The sequence below is a fragment of the Astatotilapia calliptera genome, chromosome 18 (genome assembly GCF_900246225.1).
Source record: "Astatotilapia calliptera chromosome 18, fAstCal1.2, whole genome shotgun sequence".
Taxonomy (NCBI): domain Eukaryota; kingdom Metazoa; phylum Chordata; class Actinopteri; order Cichliformes; family Cichlidae; genus Astatotilapia; species Astatotilapia calliptera.
The window spans coordinates 5,004,322-5,021,985 of record NC_039319.1 but is presented as its reverse complement, the minus strand read 5'-3'; the positions used below and the strand labels follow the sequence as shown (position 1 = coordinate 5,021,985).

General features: G+C 42.2%; 1 protein-coding gene across 3 annotated transcripts in view; it reads right to left on the bottom strand.

The window, feature by feature from the left end:
- Nucleotides 1–262: 262 nt before the first annotated feature.
- larp4b (La ribonucleoprotein 4B) overlaps nucleotides 263–17,664 on the bottom strand; it is a 51,206-nt gene continuing 33,804 nt past the window's right edge. For 2 of the 3 annotated variants that reach the window (XM_026148825.1, XM_026148823.1), the window contains 12 exons: nucleotides 16,678–16,814; nucleotides 15,269–15,372; nucleotides 13,165–13,275; nucleotides 12,950–13,003; nucleotides 12,166–12,372; nucleotides 11,652–11,755; nucleotides 9,362–9,625; nucleotides 7,970–8,015; nucleotides 7,617–7,787; nucleotides 6,008–6,198; nucleotides 4,967–5,078; nucleotides 263–2,451 (listed from right to left, as the gene is read on the bottom strand). In XM_026148825.1, coding sequence (XP_026004610.1) covers nucleotides 2,119–2,451; nucleotides 4,967–5,078; nucleotides 6,008–6,198; nucleotides 7,617–7,787; nucleotides 7,970–8,015; nucleotides 9,362–9,625; nucleotides 11,652–11,755; nucleotides 12,166–12,372; nucleotides 12,950–13,003; nucleotides 13,165–13,275; nucleotides 15,269–15,372; nucleotides 16,678–16,814 — 1,834 coding nt within the window. In that variant the 3' untranslated portion in view covers nucleotides 263–2,118. The remainder of the gene's footprint in view (nucleotides 2,452–4,966; nucleotides 5,079–6,007; nucleotides 6,199–7,616; nucleotides 7,788–7,969; nucleotides 8,016–9,361; nucleotides 9,626–11,651; nucleotides 11,756–12,165; nucleotides 12,373–12,949; nucleotides 13,004–13,164; nucleotides 13,276–15,268; nucleotides 15,373–16,677; nucleotides 16,815–17,664) is intronic. The other variant, XM_026148824.1, reaches the window with a different exon arrangement.

The window sequence follows — 17,664 nt, the reverse complement described above, 5'->3', positions numbered from 1 at the left end:
CTGTTCACGAGTCCCGATGGGACCCCCAAAGCCAAATTATCGCTCTCTCACTTCAACATTGCAAACCACGTTCCAGAAAAAAAAAAAAAATCCACTCGTTATTTACCTTCATAAAAATATACTCGTCTATTCAACCATCCCACTTCCCCATTTTCACCACTTTCCAACAAAATCCTCACTGACCCAAAACCCAAAGTTAAAAATCCAAACCACTGCATGTCTATTCAAGCAGCACCGAACAAAAACAAACAAACGAACAAAAAACGTTAAGCATCAGTCTTCAAAAATTTAATGCTGCACAGATGCTTCAACATGACCGACAAGACAAAAAAGCTTCAGTGATTGTGTCAATGGAGATGATGCAGCAGGGTGTTCGTCAACTTCCCTCCTGGAAAACTGAACTGTGTGTGTCATTCCCCAACTTCCTCCCCAAAAAACAAAACAAAGTTAGTCCCTTTTTTCACTTTAGGTAGGATTAATCACATGAATTTGCTTGCGAGAGTCTGAGAAAACAACAACAGTGCAATTAAACGTCTGCAGATGTAAATCAAGTATTTCTACTTACAGTATCAGAGGAGTTGTAGTAACAGATTCCAGGTTTTGATATCTAGCACCATAAGTAGGAGAAAGAACTACAAACATGCCACCGTTTGAAAGGAGGTTTGAACAGTTTGAACAGGAAACTTCCCACTGGATCAAATCGCCACACTGAACTCTGGACTTGTCCCATTTTATGGCAGGAAACTCACACACATCTCAGCCTCCTGATGAGTCACTGTGTCTCAGCAGATTTCCAGAAAATTAAACAAAAACCAAAAAACCCTCCGTTCGGCGCCTGTAAACAGACGTGTTTACTGAGCTGATAGCTGGTAGCTAGTGTTAATTTCCTCCTTCCTGCTTGCCAGCGTTCCCTCGCCTCCAGAATAAACAAAACCCTTTCAGATGGGAAGAAGCGGCTTCCTCGTCACCGCTCGATTTTTAAGTTTGTCAGCCTAAAACCTGCCCTGCATCTTCCTTCCTTCCACAATAATGATCAACAGTTTGACAGGAAATGAAAAGCGGGGAGAGAATTTAGCTTCCTGACTAGTTAAATGTCTGCAGACTCATATGCAGTGTGAGCAACACCTCACCTACTTTCACTGTTACAACAAGATGCCTCATTTTAGAGAAAAGTCATGTGCCCTTCCTGTGTGATACTAAAAAAAACAAAAAACAAAACAGCGCTGACCCCACGTTAAGCCACAGACGCACACTATGGTGAGTTAGCATGTTAGCAAAACAGAGAGGGAATAACAGCAGGAGGGGTGATCCTTTAAGAACAGGATCAGAGGGAGAAGACGCCGAGGGGAGGATGACCAATTACTGTACCAACAGCCAACTACGGTTTGCAAAAAACCCCAAAAAGACATAAAAGCCACCTAGTGTAAACAAACCTGCAAAAAATTCTATGTAAACCAAAGGATCCAAGTCTTCTTGTGATGTTGAGTTGCATATGGATGTGAATATGTATTTAAAAACAAAAGGACTAATAATGACCCATAATTAAGCCACTTAAAGTTGCACAATGCTGCCACTCAACATGCAAACAAACCCCTCATTATGACAGCCAAACAAGATTGAGTCTGTTTTATGCACCCTTTCCCATCATCCTTTGGGGTGGCTTCCAACAATGCCCTGCTGCTTCCCACACATGCGCGCACGCACACACACACACACACACACACACACATGCAGACGCAGACACACACACGCGCGCGGCTAATTTAATCCCACAAGGCCGTTTGGACAGAATGAACAAATTTCAGTGTTGTCTGTGCCACCTGACAGGCTGACACCACTACGTAATGCAAAAAGAGAAAAGGAGAAATAAAAGTGAAAAACCAAAAACAATAAATAGAATATAAAGAAAAAGAAACGGTGCTCTACATGCACAGTAAAGTGCTTTTTGTCTGCAAGCCCTGATCCAGAAAAGAAGGCGTCCTCTATGCTTGTTTGTGACGGGTGATTCTGGGATATAAGTATCGAGTAGCCCTGACTTGTATTTCCTTTATTTTTTTAAACGCATCTGTGGAGCATAGTAGTGGGGTTGGAGGACTTGGGGAGGGAAAGGAGGTCACCCTACTGCGGGGATTTGGGTGGGGTGTGGTGGGAATCTTTGTTGGGGGTTTTCCCTGGGTGTGGGGGCGGAGAGGCCCACCGCCCACCCGGCCTTCGGACCTCCTTCGGGGGTCTGCCTGTGGTGGCACCCGTTGAACTGGGTTTGGAGGAGGGGTGGTAAGTCTCTCTGGCCTTGGCCTCCCCTGAAGGCGTGGAGGCGTCGGGGCACTTCCTCTCCTCGCCTGCTGTGGCGGCGCAGGCTGGCTTAGCTTCCTTAGGGGTGGTTGGTTGCTGTAACGTCGGGGTATCCTTCACCCGCTGGCAGATCTCGGCGTAGGAGGGCTTCCTCTGCTCCTAGCAGGAAAACACAAGACAGTTGTAAAACATTCTGCACACATCCTTACAAAGCTCGTCTGCGGGCAGTTTGTGAACGAGTGGTTTTCATTTCCACCTTGAACAGGACAGAATCAGAGTTAGATCCCCGTATGGGTCCGTTAGCGTCAGTAACGAACTTCCTCACATGCATCTCACATACAATGCCTGGAAAGGTTCAGGCCTGTAGCACACGTGTCTCCAGAAGGAGAGCCCCAACAACAAATTGGTCCAAGCATCACACAAATAGAGAGGTAAGCTGAATTAAGTGACAGAATCTTCAGGTCTTTGCTTATATTTGTGCCATTTAGTCCAATGTTGTTGAAAAGGATGACCTTTAAGTCATAGAAAGAAAGTCAGTCTGTCCATCAGATGCATGTCCTCTATAATCTCTAGCACTTGCTCTACTTGGAGAGGATCCTTCTTAAGCCAATTCCTTGTTATGGCCTTTTTAGATGATGAAGATCCTGGGGTCCTTAGGGATGGCATAGGACATGATGTCATCTGTTAACTTGGATATACTGCCCCAAAATGAAGTCAATTGTGTACACGTCCAAAAGATATGAGAGTGATTGGCGTTCGGGTGACCACACTGTCTCCAACATTTTTGCTGGTGCGCTTGAAATTTGTTAGTAATATGTGGAGTAATGAAGAATCTAAATAGAGTTTTCCGCACAAATTCCCTCCACCTTTTGGAACAAGTCGATGTTTGTTGTGTGGTGCACATATAGTGTGTTGTTACCATTTTGTTTTTCTAGCCCTTTTGTAGAGTTTAGACACAGTTTTGGTGGGCAGACATTTGTAAAGAGGAAGAACTCCCTTTTAACAGGAAGACATCTCCAGGGACAGGCTCAGAGAGAGAGCCATTAGCCACAAAGTGACAGAGAGAGCCGAAAGAGAGGACCCCAAACAGAAGGACAGACTGAAGTGAAGCATCAGGGATAGACTTTGTTCCCAATAACAGTTACAATTTGCCCACATTACAACAGCTCGAAGTCAGTAAAACTGTAAAGAAGCTTCTAAAAATACAACAGAACCAGGCAAACTGTGGGATTTAAGTTTCTGTACCTGCTCAGCTGATCTCTGTTTACTTACATTCATCAGCTGTGTTGGGATTTTATTTTTTTGCACAGATTCTGCCTCAATCTGCTCACAGCAGCTCACTGTTTGGTTTACACCAGCGTGACCATGAGTCCTTTGGTAGCAGGCAGCGAGAGTTGAAGCTCGGGTGTGAAATTCACGGTTTTCAGGGTTTTTAGCGTTATTTTTTTAATCTTTTTTATCGTTAACTCTGTTTGCCTGGGTCTTTTCCCGTGTGTTATGAATAAATCTTATTTTTTTTGGTACCGATACTGGTTTTATCTTGTTGTATTTATCCACGACAAGGCCGGTCCATGAAAATATTGTCTGACATTAAACCGGTCCGTGGCGCAAAAAAGGTTGGGGGCCGCTGGTTTACACTACACAGCAGTCTCCTAAACGTGTGCAGAAACTTTAATGTCAGGACTGAAAAATTAAAATTGAAAATATTGAAAATCAAAGAATTTGGCTGATAATTCAATCCAAAGGCAAATTTTTATTAAGTGTATATAATTTATTAATAAACAACAAACATGAAAACAAGGAGATGAGAAAAAATGTATTTCACGCCGATGCAGGCACATGTCAATCAAACTTTTCCATGTATGAATATAACGCTGGGGACAGCCTGTAACTACAAACGTTCCCTTTTATACAGTTTGGGAAAACGCTGTAATAAACACGGCAACTGAGCTAAAAACATTCAGAATTTTGGCTCCTGAACATTTCAGAGATTAAGAGGTTCAACATGACAGCAGTGATATGATTGTTGAACCCACATTTGGCATGTTGATTGTATTTAATTTGCCAGATCCGTTTCTGTTCACTCCTATGCGCGCGCGTGCGTGCGTGTGTGTGTGTGTGTGTGTGTGTGTGTGTGTGTGTGTGTGTGTGTGTGTGTGTGCGTGTGTGTGTGTGTGCGTGTGTGCGTGTGTGTGTGTGTGTGTGTGTGTGTGTGTGTGGTCGTTGTTTTAGCAGCAGTACGTTTCAGACCTTGGCTCGTGTTTTATTGCTATTAAAAAAAAAGACCAAAGCTGAGAGGAAAGCAGGGGTTGTTTTTTTCGTCCCTCCATCAAAACAGATTTTCTTCTTCAAAATGCACCGTTTCCTTCTGACACCTCACACAGACCTAAATTAAAGCTGTAAGAGGAAATTTGCCTTTGGCTTGTTACAAGTAAAGCTTTTTTGGCTGCTACATGTGTCCATTTTAAAAATGCACAGTTTTTTCCTCTAGAAATCGAGTTGTCTGCAATCAAAATCAATACGAGACTGCGCAGAATTAAGGTGCAATTAATTTGCCTTCTTTTCTTCAGGATGAGATTGATTTAATGGTGACTGAGGTGTCTGAGAGGCAGCAAATATTAAAAAGCGCCAGTGAGCAGAAAAAACAAAACAAAAAGGAGGAATCAATACTGACTGTGGCAGCACCGTTGACTTGCACCGATTTGCTTGCAGTGGACAGAGTCCCAGGAACTCGCTCCACAGACAGCTGCACCTCCTTCGGCTTCACCTCTGTCACCTTCACCTCCCTGGAATAAAGAAACATGAGCCAACAGCATTAGGGTGGAATAATGAATTTAACATCATTTAGGAGGTCTGCAGTCCTCGAAACGCACATAATGGCTAAAGAAGTGATCAGTGCAACATGAAGAGGCAAACTGATGACTGTAATAAGACGAGATCTAATCAGAAAGCTCCTCCTCACCTTAATGTGGCCAACCTAATATTCAACATTATCTTCTTGTGCAGCTCAGGACTGTTTTCTCACAGACCTAAGTTTAAAGAAACAAAGCCTCGGTAATATCTTAGGAGGACTCATTTTAAACCACTAGGAGTTTGGAAGACGTGCGTGTGTTGTGGTTTACACATTTGCTTAAGAAGCAAGCGTTTGCTCCCAGGAGCAGACACGAAAAGTATTCACTATAAAAATTCTGCCTTATAAAACATCCGGAGCTTCCCGCTGTGGCAACCCTCACCCATTTCAGGGTGAGAGAATGAAGCCTAATGGTGCCACATGACTAAAATGTCCAAAATGACACATTTCATAGCTGTGAGAAACTGTCACAGTGCCATTGCAGGTATGGTGTGTGGCTGCCTTTCCAGTTCTGTAGTTAATACTCCTAATTTCCATTTTCTGTCACGTTTACTTCCTATAATGATCTGAAATAGGCTCACAAGCTTCCTGGAAAACGCTGCGTCTTTACCTGCAATGTCAGGCTGTTCTCGTGGGTGGATGGCACCTTTCCTGTCACATCCTCTCTCTCTCTCTAAATCGTAGGCTATTATGTTACACGCTTTTCTTAACAGATACTAGAACCATTATGATAATTAATGACAGCATTTCAGCGAATGCTGTGTATGTTCGCAGCCTTATCTTCTACCCTACGGCTGTCAGTAAATGGCTTTTTACAGACTCTGCTCTACGTGCTGCAGTCAACAACATCTGAGTGCTTCTTACGTTACTGGGAGGGAGGGAGCGGGACTGTGCGGCGTGCCAGGGGAAGGGGGCAGCGTCGAGGCGGGGGTCGTGGTCGGGGTGGTCGGCGAGGGCTGGAAGGTTGTGGCCATCGGGGACGTTGAGGACCGGAGAGGCTCTTTGGGACCCGCTGGAGAGAGAGTGCCTCCACTACTGGATTCAGCACTTACATTCTGCAGCGACATCAAGCAAACAGCAAGCAGCAGAAATGACGTATTACAGCAAGTTCTTTTTATTAGCAGAAGGAGAAGTTCTTTACAGGTGAGCGTATATCAGTGTACAATGAAAAAGCAGGACCAGTAGCTAAAATTGCAGTGTTGGTGGTGCCTTCCTAAAGCCTTCTTTATACTTGTGCTGTTTTTCCATATCATAAAGAAATGCTAGATTAATGCTCCATATCGTGAGCCAACACACTCGAGAATCAGATTATTACTCTCAAGAGTCTCACCTTTATTTTGAGGAAGATTAAAAAAATAATAAAGAGTTTTCCAACATATTTCAAGGTACGTCTGTGAAGGTTCTCAGTCATCCAGGTCATCGTAGTCTAAGGAGCTTGGAAAGAAAAATTGTCTGGACTTCTTTAAGTTGTTTGAAGGCGTTTCACCTCTCATCTGAGAGGCTTCTTCAGTTCTAGGGTCAAAGAGGCGGTGGTTTACGACAACCAACCGTCTGCCATCTATAATCCAGTTTTGAGATCCCTTCCCAGACGCCTTAACGCCCACTCACATCCTGGGCCTTCTGACCTCAGGAAATCACAAGATGGGGTGGGGCTAGGTTTCACAATGAGTTCACCCGAAACCCTGGCTGATTGTGACCCACACCTGTTTTCACACCTTGGCTCATGTGATTGGGTAGAGGGGGAACCACCACAGGGATTAAATCTGAGAATCTCCACCATTTGACCTTAGAACTGAAGAAGCTTCTCGGATGAGAGATGGAACGTCTTCAAGCAACTTAGAAGTCCAGACGCTTTTCTTTCCAAGCTCCTTAGACTATTTAAAGGTATTGTTGCAGTTTGAACAGCCCGTTTTGTTTTTAGGAAGTGCCTGAGTCGAGTCACCATGAAATATCTGCGTGGCAGCCACAATAAGAGCTGGATGAATTCTCTATTCTTTCTAACACTGGGGCACCTTTTATGAAACAATTCAAAATCATGCACCAAAACCATGCTGACCCTTCACAAAAACAAATCACCAACATGGCTGATGTGTGTTGTGTGTGGATTATTGTCATACTTTCATGCTGTGTGCTGAGTGGCAGCTTGTCATGGTCACTCCCGATTGTTTTTTCTTTAAGAAAATCGTATTTTTCTTTTGCACGCTCACTGCTCTCCTCACAAAAGTAAAACCGGCAAAATGGCGCTTCCTGGAGCAGGCGCTGTGATTGTACCCATCTTTACCACAAAACCTGCGTCTATTATCATCTTTGCTAACCAAGCACTTTACTGTATTATATTTTGTTTATACTAGAAGATTTAATTTAATATAACAATAAACCTCCAGGGCTTATTGGAGTTTACATTGATTCATACATAATTTAACACACCACTGACAAACCTATAGCTCAGTTTGAGTTTAGCATCAGTTCCTACCCGTTCCTTGGAGTTTCCGACGACTACGCTGCTGGCTAGTCGGTTGTCAAAGACGTCGTCAGTTTTGAGCTGGCCGGCTGCTCCGGGCAGAGGAGGGAAGCTGGAGAGACCGAGCTCGAAGCTTGGAGATGGAGGTTTTGGGGGCGGAGGCGGCGACTGAGGCGTCACTCTCTACACAGAGGCAACAAAGAGTCAGGAAACAAAACAGTCTTCGATTCACTTTCAAGATGTAAGGAATACATAAGTACTAATCTTGGTTTGCTTCCTTTAAACTGAGCATAAACTCACAGAAAAACTGTGGAATTTAAAGTTTGAAAAGAATCAGAATGACGAGGATAAAAATCAGTACTTACTGTAAACTTTTCGTCCCTCTTTTTCCTAGAAGCAGAAACATTTTTCCTTTAAGAAAAAGAACATCTCAATTTACAAACATCCGTTCTATCTAAAAACACCGACTTCACCTTACACAACGTCACCTAGAATTAATTAGTTGAGACTGAAAGATTTTAATAGGTTGGAACCAAAGACTAGTTTCAGTAATTATGCATCTGACAGAACGTGAAACATGGCCACAATCTCCCCTTCTGTTCCTCAGTTGGTGCACAGAATCGTGATGGCACAAGGAGGTTGGCCTCCTGGATATGAAATGTCACCACTTCATCATTTTATCCAGATACATGCAAAACTTTTAGTAGCCGATTAATTTTTGAGGAACAGCCGAAACAGGGCAAAAAATATATAATTCCAGATCCCATTAAACACAGAGACAAGTAAACGTAAAGCTTAAGATGTTGGGCCACCAGATCAGCTTCAAGTCCTCTAAAAGAAACTCGCTCATCTGCTGTTTTAATGGTGAGTCATTCTGGAAGTGATCGCTGGCAGCACGACATAAATGTTTCATCAGAGGATAAAGGTGATCACTCAGAACAGCTTTGGATAAGGTGTGGCCAAAAAGCTCCAAAACATTACCTCACTCAAATTTGGCTGATGCCCTGTTCAGTGTCATCATCTCTTAGTTTGTCCAGACAGCTTCCAATGCGGCTGCTATTCTTAGAAGTCCTGTTGTGCCCACTTACACTCTTTGCTCTGCAATTTAGCCAGACGGCAAATCTTGTCTTTCGTTTTAAAGTGACGCAAAATCTGGATGGAGGTCGATCACTGGTGATGGGAGCTGGGTCTCAGTTTAAAGTTAGTTTGTAAGACTGAACAGAGTGAGTCATGCGAGGAGTGACAGCAGGAGCACGATTCGCCTCGCTTTTAGTTTTTCCACTTTCACAAAAATTGAATCCAGTTGAAGAATCGAGGCTGGAGATTGGTCCGACAGGGCCTCCGCCTGGGCTGCTGCCCAACACAAAGTGCTGCGGACGCTGTACCACAACGAGCCGGTTGAGGTGTATGCGAAGATGATTCTGAATGGGAGGTTGGCCAAATTTAAATCAGGTAAGGTTTTTCACTTTTAGAGCTCAATTTCCAAACATTTTGACCACACTTTGTACTGACTGTTTCCCCTAAGAGGACCAAAACTTCAGGAAATGTGTGGCATCCCATTTCCAAAGACATTGTGTCCAAGAACAAAAGAGAATCACCTGAGCCTGTTAGTTTACTCATGTTTTCACTTTAGGACAACCACATTCAAAGTGTCAGCGTGAACTGTTGAATTCCTCTCATAACACTTTGGAAACCTGCACTATCAGAGGGGAGTGGCAGAGTTATTGCTCTACACAAGTAAATGATCAGTGCCTGACCTTCCTCGGCCGATCCCCAGCGAGTAGTCTGTGGTTGCGGGCTCCGTTACTCGCCCCGTGCCCACAGTGTCCCTACGAGGGAAGGCTGCAGTGGAGGGTAACCTGGTTCTGGGTTGGCTGGTGGGGAGTCGCGTTGGCGGGCTGCTGCGAGCCCCATTGAGCCTCTCGCTGGGAAAGCCGGCAAAGAGGCTCGGGCTGTCCAGTAGCCCAGTGCTGCGATCCGCTGTGGGGATGGTCGGCCTCAGGTGAGGTTTGCTGTGATTCCTGCAGAAAAGGAAAACCTTGTGAGTCCATGTGAGCATTAAAACTTGGGTTTAAAGTGAATAATCGAACCCTGGGCCTACAATAAACTCATTCTGTGAAGGACCCCGCAAGTGACAGGTAAAACCAGATGGTGAGATTTCATTTTTGCGTTTGTGTTGCGTCTTCAGCCTTTGGAGGAGTAAAAAATCTACAAACTCAGTGAAACTGGAAGTGGATAAATTATTTAGATACAATCATTTCCCATATGCTGATGGTTTATTTACGAAATACAAAAGGAACTGATTTTCTGAGATTTTAGCTGCACAACTAGGGCTGCCACAAACGATTATTTTGATAGTCGACTAGTCACCGATTATTTTTGCGATTAGTCGACTAATCAGATCATCATCCATTGGACGTACAGCGTACAGCTTATTGCACCAGCAGCATCTGGTCTTATATAACTATCATTAGCTTACAGCTTGAAGTGTTTGTGCTAACTAACAATAAAGACAAGATGGTAGTTTATTCATTTTTAATGAAATTTGCAGATTGTTTCGGTGAAATTTAATAAACTCCTTGCTTTCTAAAATATAACAGGACACCGGAGTATATTCTCCAGCATCTCACACTTCTGATAATCAGCTGTCTGCTTGACAGTTTTAGCTGTGCAAAAACTATAACTTTAATCTCAGCCAAACAGATTTACTCAGGAACAAATAAAATACTAAAGAAAGCCAAACAATAACATTTTTAAGTTATCTAAGTGACTTATATATATATATATGTTTAACCTGACTAGCGAAAGACGGCGGTGGGTTTGAAAACAATTTGCCGGGAGTCCGGTGTTCTCACGGCTCTAGTTAGCCTTGCCCCCGGCTAGCTATCGAGCTAGTGGGTAACAGACGTCTCCGAAAACGTCGGAGCGCTTTTGAAAATATGTGGTGTCCTGATAAACTGAGCAGATATTTGAGGTTTACACAGCTACATTCTCGCCTGAAAATATGTTAAACGTTTTTTTTGTGACCCAGAAAGAATAATAAGAGTAAAGTTAAAACTAACTAGCTGCCGCCATTGTTGACAACTGCGCTGGGCTGCGCTATGAATTCTGGGACACAGCTTCTTCTTCGGGGTTTAACGGCAGCTGGCATCCTTGTACATGCAGTGCTGCCATCTTCTGTTTCAGTCCGTTATTACACTCTTAAATCCTACTACTTATTCCTGCGTCTTTTGGGATCTTACAAAGCTTCAAACGATGCGTCGACTATTAAATTAGTCGTCGACGATTTTAATAGTCGACATAATCGTGACTAGTCGACTAATCGTGGCAGCCCTATGCACAACCATCTCTGGGGTTTACAGAGAATGAAAAACAGCACACATCCAGTGAGCAGCAGCTCTATGATCGAAAATGCCTCGTTGATGTCAGAGCAGAGGGGCCAGACTGCTTCAAGCTAACAGGAAGACGACCTGAACTCAAAAAGCCACTCATTACAGCTAAAGTACGCAGAAGAGCATCTCTGATCTCCTCAAGCCTCGAAACAGAAGAGCTAAAGCAGCAGAAGCAGCAGAAGACGACACCTGGTGCCACTCCTGTCAGCTAAAAACAGAAAACTCACGTGGGCTCACCAAAACTGGACAACAGAAAACAACTTCACAGACTTTTACCCCATTAAATTCATATTGTAACAAATCCTTAATTTAAAAAAACCCCAAAAAAAACCAACCTCAAAACTTTGATAAGCAGGTAAATAATCATCATATGGTTAATCTGTCAATCACCCCTGGGATTACAAATAAGTAAAAACAAATGTTTTATGTTCTATGTTCGGTTTGTTTAAACACACAGCTGTGTGTCATACACACAACATTAGTGGGTGAACAGCTGATCACACCCTGTGTGAGGGTGATGGAGATGTGCTGGGACGACTGACGAACTTCCAGTGTGTTTACAAGTGGAGAAAGGTGAGATGCTGCCAGTTTACCTGGATTTATTATTCCAACAGCACGTACATTAACTACATTGTTCCACTGAACTATAACAAACCTGTTCCTGGGCGAGTAGTGTCTGACAGTGAGGGGCGACGTCGCTGGTTTGAAACTGTGAGATGTAAATCCGTTGATGAACTGGTTGTTGTGAAATGGAGTAACCTGGAGACAGAAAAACAGTTAAATAAGATGCATTTAAGTAACAAATTATTAAGCTAGTTGTGTGACTTTTGAACTTAATGTTTTCTAATGTAGTTGTTGATATTGTATGTTTATAAAAAGTGTCTTAAAAATGTGAAAGTGGCTCTAAACCTATTAATGCTTCATAGCACCAATTTAAACAGTTTATATTTAATAAAGCAGCCACTACAGAAAGCACAGTGTATTATTCAGACCGAAAAAGTCAATATTAAACACAAGTAACTAAATTTAATCCTGGTGCTGATCTGCTGGTCCTGATTTAATCTTAAATCCAAAAACAATTGTGAATTTACCGTTTTTGATACACAACTGAGCACCTGTTTGACTTCTTCTTTCCCAAATCCAATAAACACACAGTAACTCATTCTTACCAGCGCGGGGTCGATGAAGCTGTGTGTGGCCGACCAGGCCTGCGGCGTGATGAGGCTGTATAACGGGAATTGCTGCTGGGGGCTGTAAACCGGCGGGATGTAGTAGGATGTGTAGCGCTGCTGAGCGTACGGGTTCACCTCCACCGGCCGGTAACCGTTCTTTGGTATGAAAGTGTTGATAGCGATTGCCTTCGCCTTTATCCTCGCCTGGTAGAAAGAGCCCGAACAGAGAGAGAAATTAGCACCAGCGCCCAAAAGAGAGATCGATATTATAACTAACTGCTAATACAGTTGAGGAAAAAATACAAATAAAAAAATACATTTCTCAACCATCTTCACAAAATTTGTTTGTTTCATCGGTTGTTAATAAATATTCATGTGTACCATGGGCTTAGAGGTATTGATCAACGTTTTTCAGCCAAATCTAAAAAATTGTTTTAGTACAGAGGAATGCAATTTACATTTACACGCTTCATGTGGTCCTTAAATAACAAGCAGACCTCTGAATGAACCCCTTAAGCAAAAACCTGTGATTTGTGAGCTGTCTACCAAAAAGTTGGATGTGTGCTTCTCTGCTGATTCATTTTGCATGACAGGGGATATTTGACTTTTGAGACCACATTCATGAACAGAAGTGGTTTGAATATAGCTCAAAATGCATAAACTGACAGTGACGAGAGCCTGAAATCACCACCAGCAGGGTGCATCTGGTTCTCGAGCATCTTTTGATTTGCAAATTGTTTTCTTTCCAGCTCAGCCTCAAACCAATAAAATGTGAGCCTACCTTTATTGGCTTCCCTTGGAAGGTCTTTACTTCCTCACGGAGATATTGATATGCCTTTAAAACAAAGGAAACGCAGGACAGCATTAGTGACTTAAAACACACAAAGTTCACTGATAACTTTGATGCTTAAACTCAGATTTAAATACTAGTATAAATTACTAATGAAATCAAAACTGAATGAATGCATGAAATTAACTGTCCACATGTACGGATACCTGCTGTGCATCTGCTTCTGATTCAAAAGTGATGAACCAGTTGTCATTGTAGGCAAATTCACAGTTGATAAACTTGGGTAAGTTGTCCCCCTTAAAAAGAGCCTCGACCTCCTGCAAAACAAGAGAAACTCATTTCATTCCACTGTTTCACTACAGATCTGCTACAACCCCGGTGGCCCAGGCTGGGCAGCAAGACTATGAAAAAATAATAATGAAGATCTATTCAGTTATGTTTCCCAATTACAGATTTAAAAGTGGACATAGCCACCATGTTGCCTTACATGTTTATTTTCAATAGAATCTGCAATCAGAACAGCTGCCCCCTGCTGGTCATAAGACGGCACTTTGTATTGACGTCACGCTTCAGACCTGGAAGCTTCCTCCATCTGTCATTATTGTCTAATGGCAGATTAGATCAGTCTTTGCTATATGTGAATGATTTCATAGGTGGCCTCTTGTTGGCACAGCTTGCACCGTGGGAAATAAACTACACAAGTGCTGTATTAGTTTAACCTGAAGCAGCTTCATTCAAAATTACACCTTGAAGCAGAGAATGTGTCCAATATTAAGGCTATTTTCCATTTTCCAACTGGTTCTTCAAGCAGCCAGATTCACCTTCTGGTTTTGTTTTGTCATTATTATTATTATTGAACTCCACAGAGTACTAGTTTACACATTCTCTTAACAAGCAAAACAAAACCCCCCTTTTTTTTTAGCTGCGTCATGAAGTGCATCACAGAGAGCTGCACTACTGGGCGACCCCTTGTTGCTTCTAGAGATGCTTATAATTTTTGGCTGTTTGATGAATTTACTTCATATCTGCCGTAAAGACATCAGGAGACACTACAAGCATGTTTTCCAATTTCTTCTCTCTGTGGGTGCAAAAAGCTTTAAAGAAGCCTTCACAAATTCCCGCAGGTTAAACTGGACCAAAGGTACATTATTACATTTAATACTCGTAAGATTTAGACTACAAACAACCCATAATTGAATAAGCTGCAGAAAACCACGTTTCGCTGCTCCTCTCTCTATATTTCACAACTAAATATGATGCTCTGAGCAAAATAACTAGTGTACTTTCCAGTATTAAGGAAATATGGGGAATGATGTGATAGAAAAATATTGTTTATATGAGCAGATCTGTTTGACGTGGACTTTCTGCGGAGCTGAAAATGCACCGCTGTGATAACAGTCATTAGCTCGGAGTCAGCTGAACTGAAAATGTTCTGTCAGGCTGGGGCAGATAAGAGAGTTACTGATATCACACAAGACCTCTGCAAATGTTTTACCGTCACTGCTCGACAAGAAAATGCTTCTCAATAACCTCAAAATGCTCAAAATGTGTGGTTTGTGGTGCTTGCTGGGAAAGGACGGGTCATGACTGGATAAAATCCCGACTTTGCATTTTGGAAAGGTGAGGTGTCTACCTTAAATGTCTACTCTCTGGTCTCCTTTGGAGTCATACCACCTCGTTATCATGGTTTAATTAGCTTAATGTGTAACAGTGACAGCATTCTGCAGACTCCACTTAAAGCATAACAAAGATTGATTTAAAAAATATCCAAGAACACGACATAAAACACACCAAATCCTAAATAAATCAAGGATACGTGTAGAGTTACCTGTTCAGGCACATATGATAACTAAAAAACTAATTATGGTGACTGAGGCATAAGAATTCACTATATTAAGTTATGCATCCTAACAGAAACATTAAATAATTCAGAGTCTGTCGACTTCATCCATGTTTGAACTTCATTAGCAGAATATTTCCCCTGAATTCAGAAATGAGTAAAATATTAAAGAAGAACTAAATTTAATTAACTAAAAGCAAACATTTATCTACTTGCATTTCTATTTACAATCCCAGTTTAACTACTGGGACTGTAAATAGAAGACCTTCTAAACAAATGTGAACAGACCATAAAGGCAAACTATCAATCAGACACCCAGACCAGACTGGCGTCTACAGTGTACATAAGCTATGCTTGTGTTCTAGGCGTGAGCCATTTCCATGGAATAATAATGCTTCTAGTGTTTGTTGACTCATGACAGTAGCGTCAAATGACAGACGTGTAATTGGACATCCTGTTTCGGCACTGACCTCTATGGGCGTGCTCTCTGGAACCTCTCTAAGGATCACGATGCAGCGGTTCTGATTGGGTCGCACCTTTTCCCCCTTCTCATCCACCTGGACCAATGGCAAAGCTGCAGGAAGCCATAAAGAAAAGGTGTTATGGGCCATTTCAGGAAGGATCAATCAGTACATCCCACCTAATAAGCCCTTCATAATCAGCTAGTTTATTATGTACAATAACATTCACAGATCTAATGAAACCTTGCAAAATGTTCACCTTCAAACTATGAAACGTTTCCTGGTTATGTGTCCTGAAGGAACTCACAGGTGGGCTGAAATTCTGTGTGATCTGTCAATCTGTTTCTGAAGATTTTCTTTTTCTTTTCTGTGAACTTAAAGGCTGATATCACCGTGGCCACTGGTCCAAAACAGTCAGACCACAAATCTACTTTCTGGATGCATTTTGGTGCACGACTCCTCTAACAGACTTCTATTTTAACATGTGCAGATGTGACTAGACTCTGTGTGTAACAGATATTAAAAGTGCTTTTCAGGCTCTGAATTTCATGTGGGTACCTCCTGTATTCACAAAATTACGAGGACTCAAATATGCTGGAAAAAAATAATGCAAATTAAATACTGACTAATCTTGCAGTTTTACTCTTATTTTCTATGACAGACACTCACACACACACCAGAGTGTACAACAGTCTCATATTAAATATGAACAAAGTCTAAAATGATGAGGTCAGAGTATTTAACTCCTATGCGCCCAAAGCTCCAGCTATGATCTTATAGCTGGAGCTTTGGGCACAGCAGCCCCATCCACCTGTTTGTGAGGAGCAGCCAATCAGGAAAAAAGTTGTCTTAAATGCAGGGGAAGGGAGCTAAAAGAGACTGTTTCAGACAGGATGGACGGGGCTGCACTCAGGCTTTGTATAACATAGATAAATATGTAAAATTTCTAATCATGGATGCAGGACCTGAAACTGGCCAAACGGGTGATCTGTAAATTACAAGCAGTTTCATACTTGAACATCTTCAGAAAAAAATATTAATGCAAAAAGCCTAATCGCAGCGTAATTACATGATGGTTTATTTACAGTAACCTGATTAAATTCAAATATAAAACTCTTGGCAGTGTACAGATCAATGAGCCATTAAATAAAAAGGCCTCCAAGCTAGAAAGGATTAATTTAAGCAGTAAACTAAGTACGAGCACAAATCAAACACAAGTAGGTAAGACTCTGCTGGATGCACTTTAACGACCTCTCCTGGGAAATCAACTCCAACCACATGCTGATAGAAATTCACTCTGATAAGGTTTTCTTGACATGCAGCTCGTTCAGGTAAACAAGCACAATGACGAGTTCTTATTGAACTCCAAGAAAAATAACTGGTGCATAAAACTGTGACTTTGAAAGCATGTCGCTCACATCGTAAGATGTCCACAATCAGCTCCACGTCCGTGCTGAGCTTTTTGATGTGGTCCAGGTTGGCCACCGTCACAATTGGCACATATTGGTCACTGTCCATTTGGGAGATGAGGTACATGTCACTGGCCAGATTCTCCCTGCCAAACGGAGACGCAGATAGGAGAGGTTAGTTAGACTTTCATGGTGTAGGTGGCAAAAGGTGCAGCAGTGAAAACAAACTTCATTTTCTCTGATAAACAATTCTGTGATTAGCACCCACAGCTGCTCTTAAATAAGAGCGACTCTTACACGTGTAATAAACATCAGCTTTGCTGAGGGTGACACTGCATCTGAATCGCTGCTCTTCTGGTAACAAGTGCACCTTTTGAAACTCCTTCAGTTTACAGCTGTTGCACATTTGGCTGCTTTGCTTTTGCAACTGTGAGATTTTTCTCAAAAGAATGCACTGTAGGTGTGTATGGTCCAGTATTTTGTAACCCAGCAGTAGTCTTTTGGTTTCTATAGCTTCTTGTTTTCATATCTGATCAGTTTTGGGGGTTTTTTTCTTTTAACTTCCACTGTAGTTTTGGAGAAGCTAACAGTATGCTATTGTTGTTGGCTTGTTCCAAGTTCACAGAGAGGAGAAAATGAAATGAATTTTTCAAGGCCTCAGTTCCTTTCAAATCAGCAGCTAAGCCACCACCACCGCAGAGGCATTCAAAAGTATGAAATAAGGCTTTCATTCAGACTACGCCTGACGCCCACACCCAAAGGGAGAGAGAGAGAGAGAAGAGGCCTGATCGGTATCAAAAACAATACATAGTCTTCCAGTACACTAGCTGCACACACACATTTAATTATTGATGGATTTAATAATTCTTTTAGCGCATGAACAATGATGTTGGAACATATATAATTACCATCACACCTCCCAGTACGACCGAAAATATTAATTTACTCTGACAAAGAGAGAGGGGGAATAAAAAAGCAGAATTCCCATGAACCCTG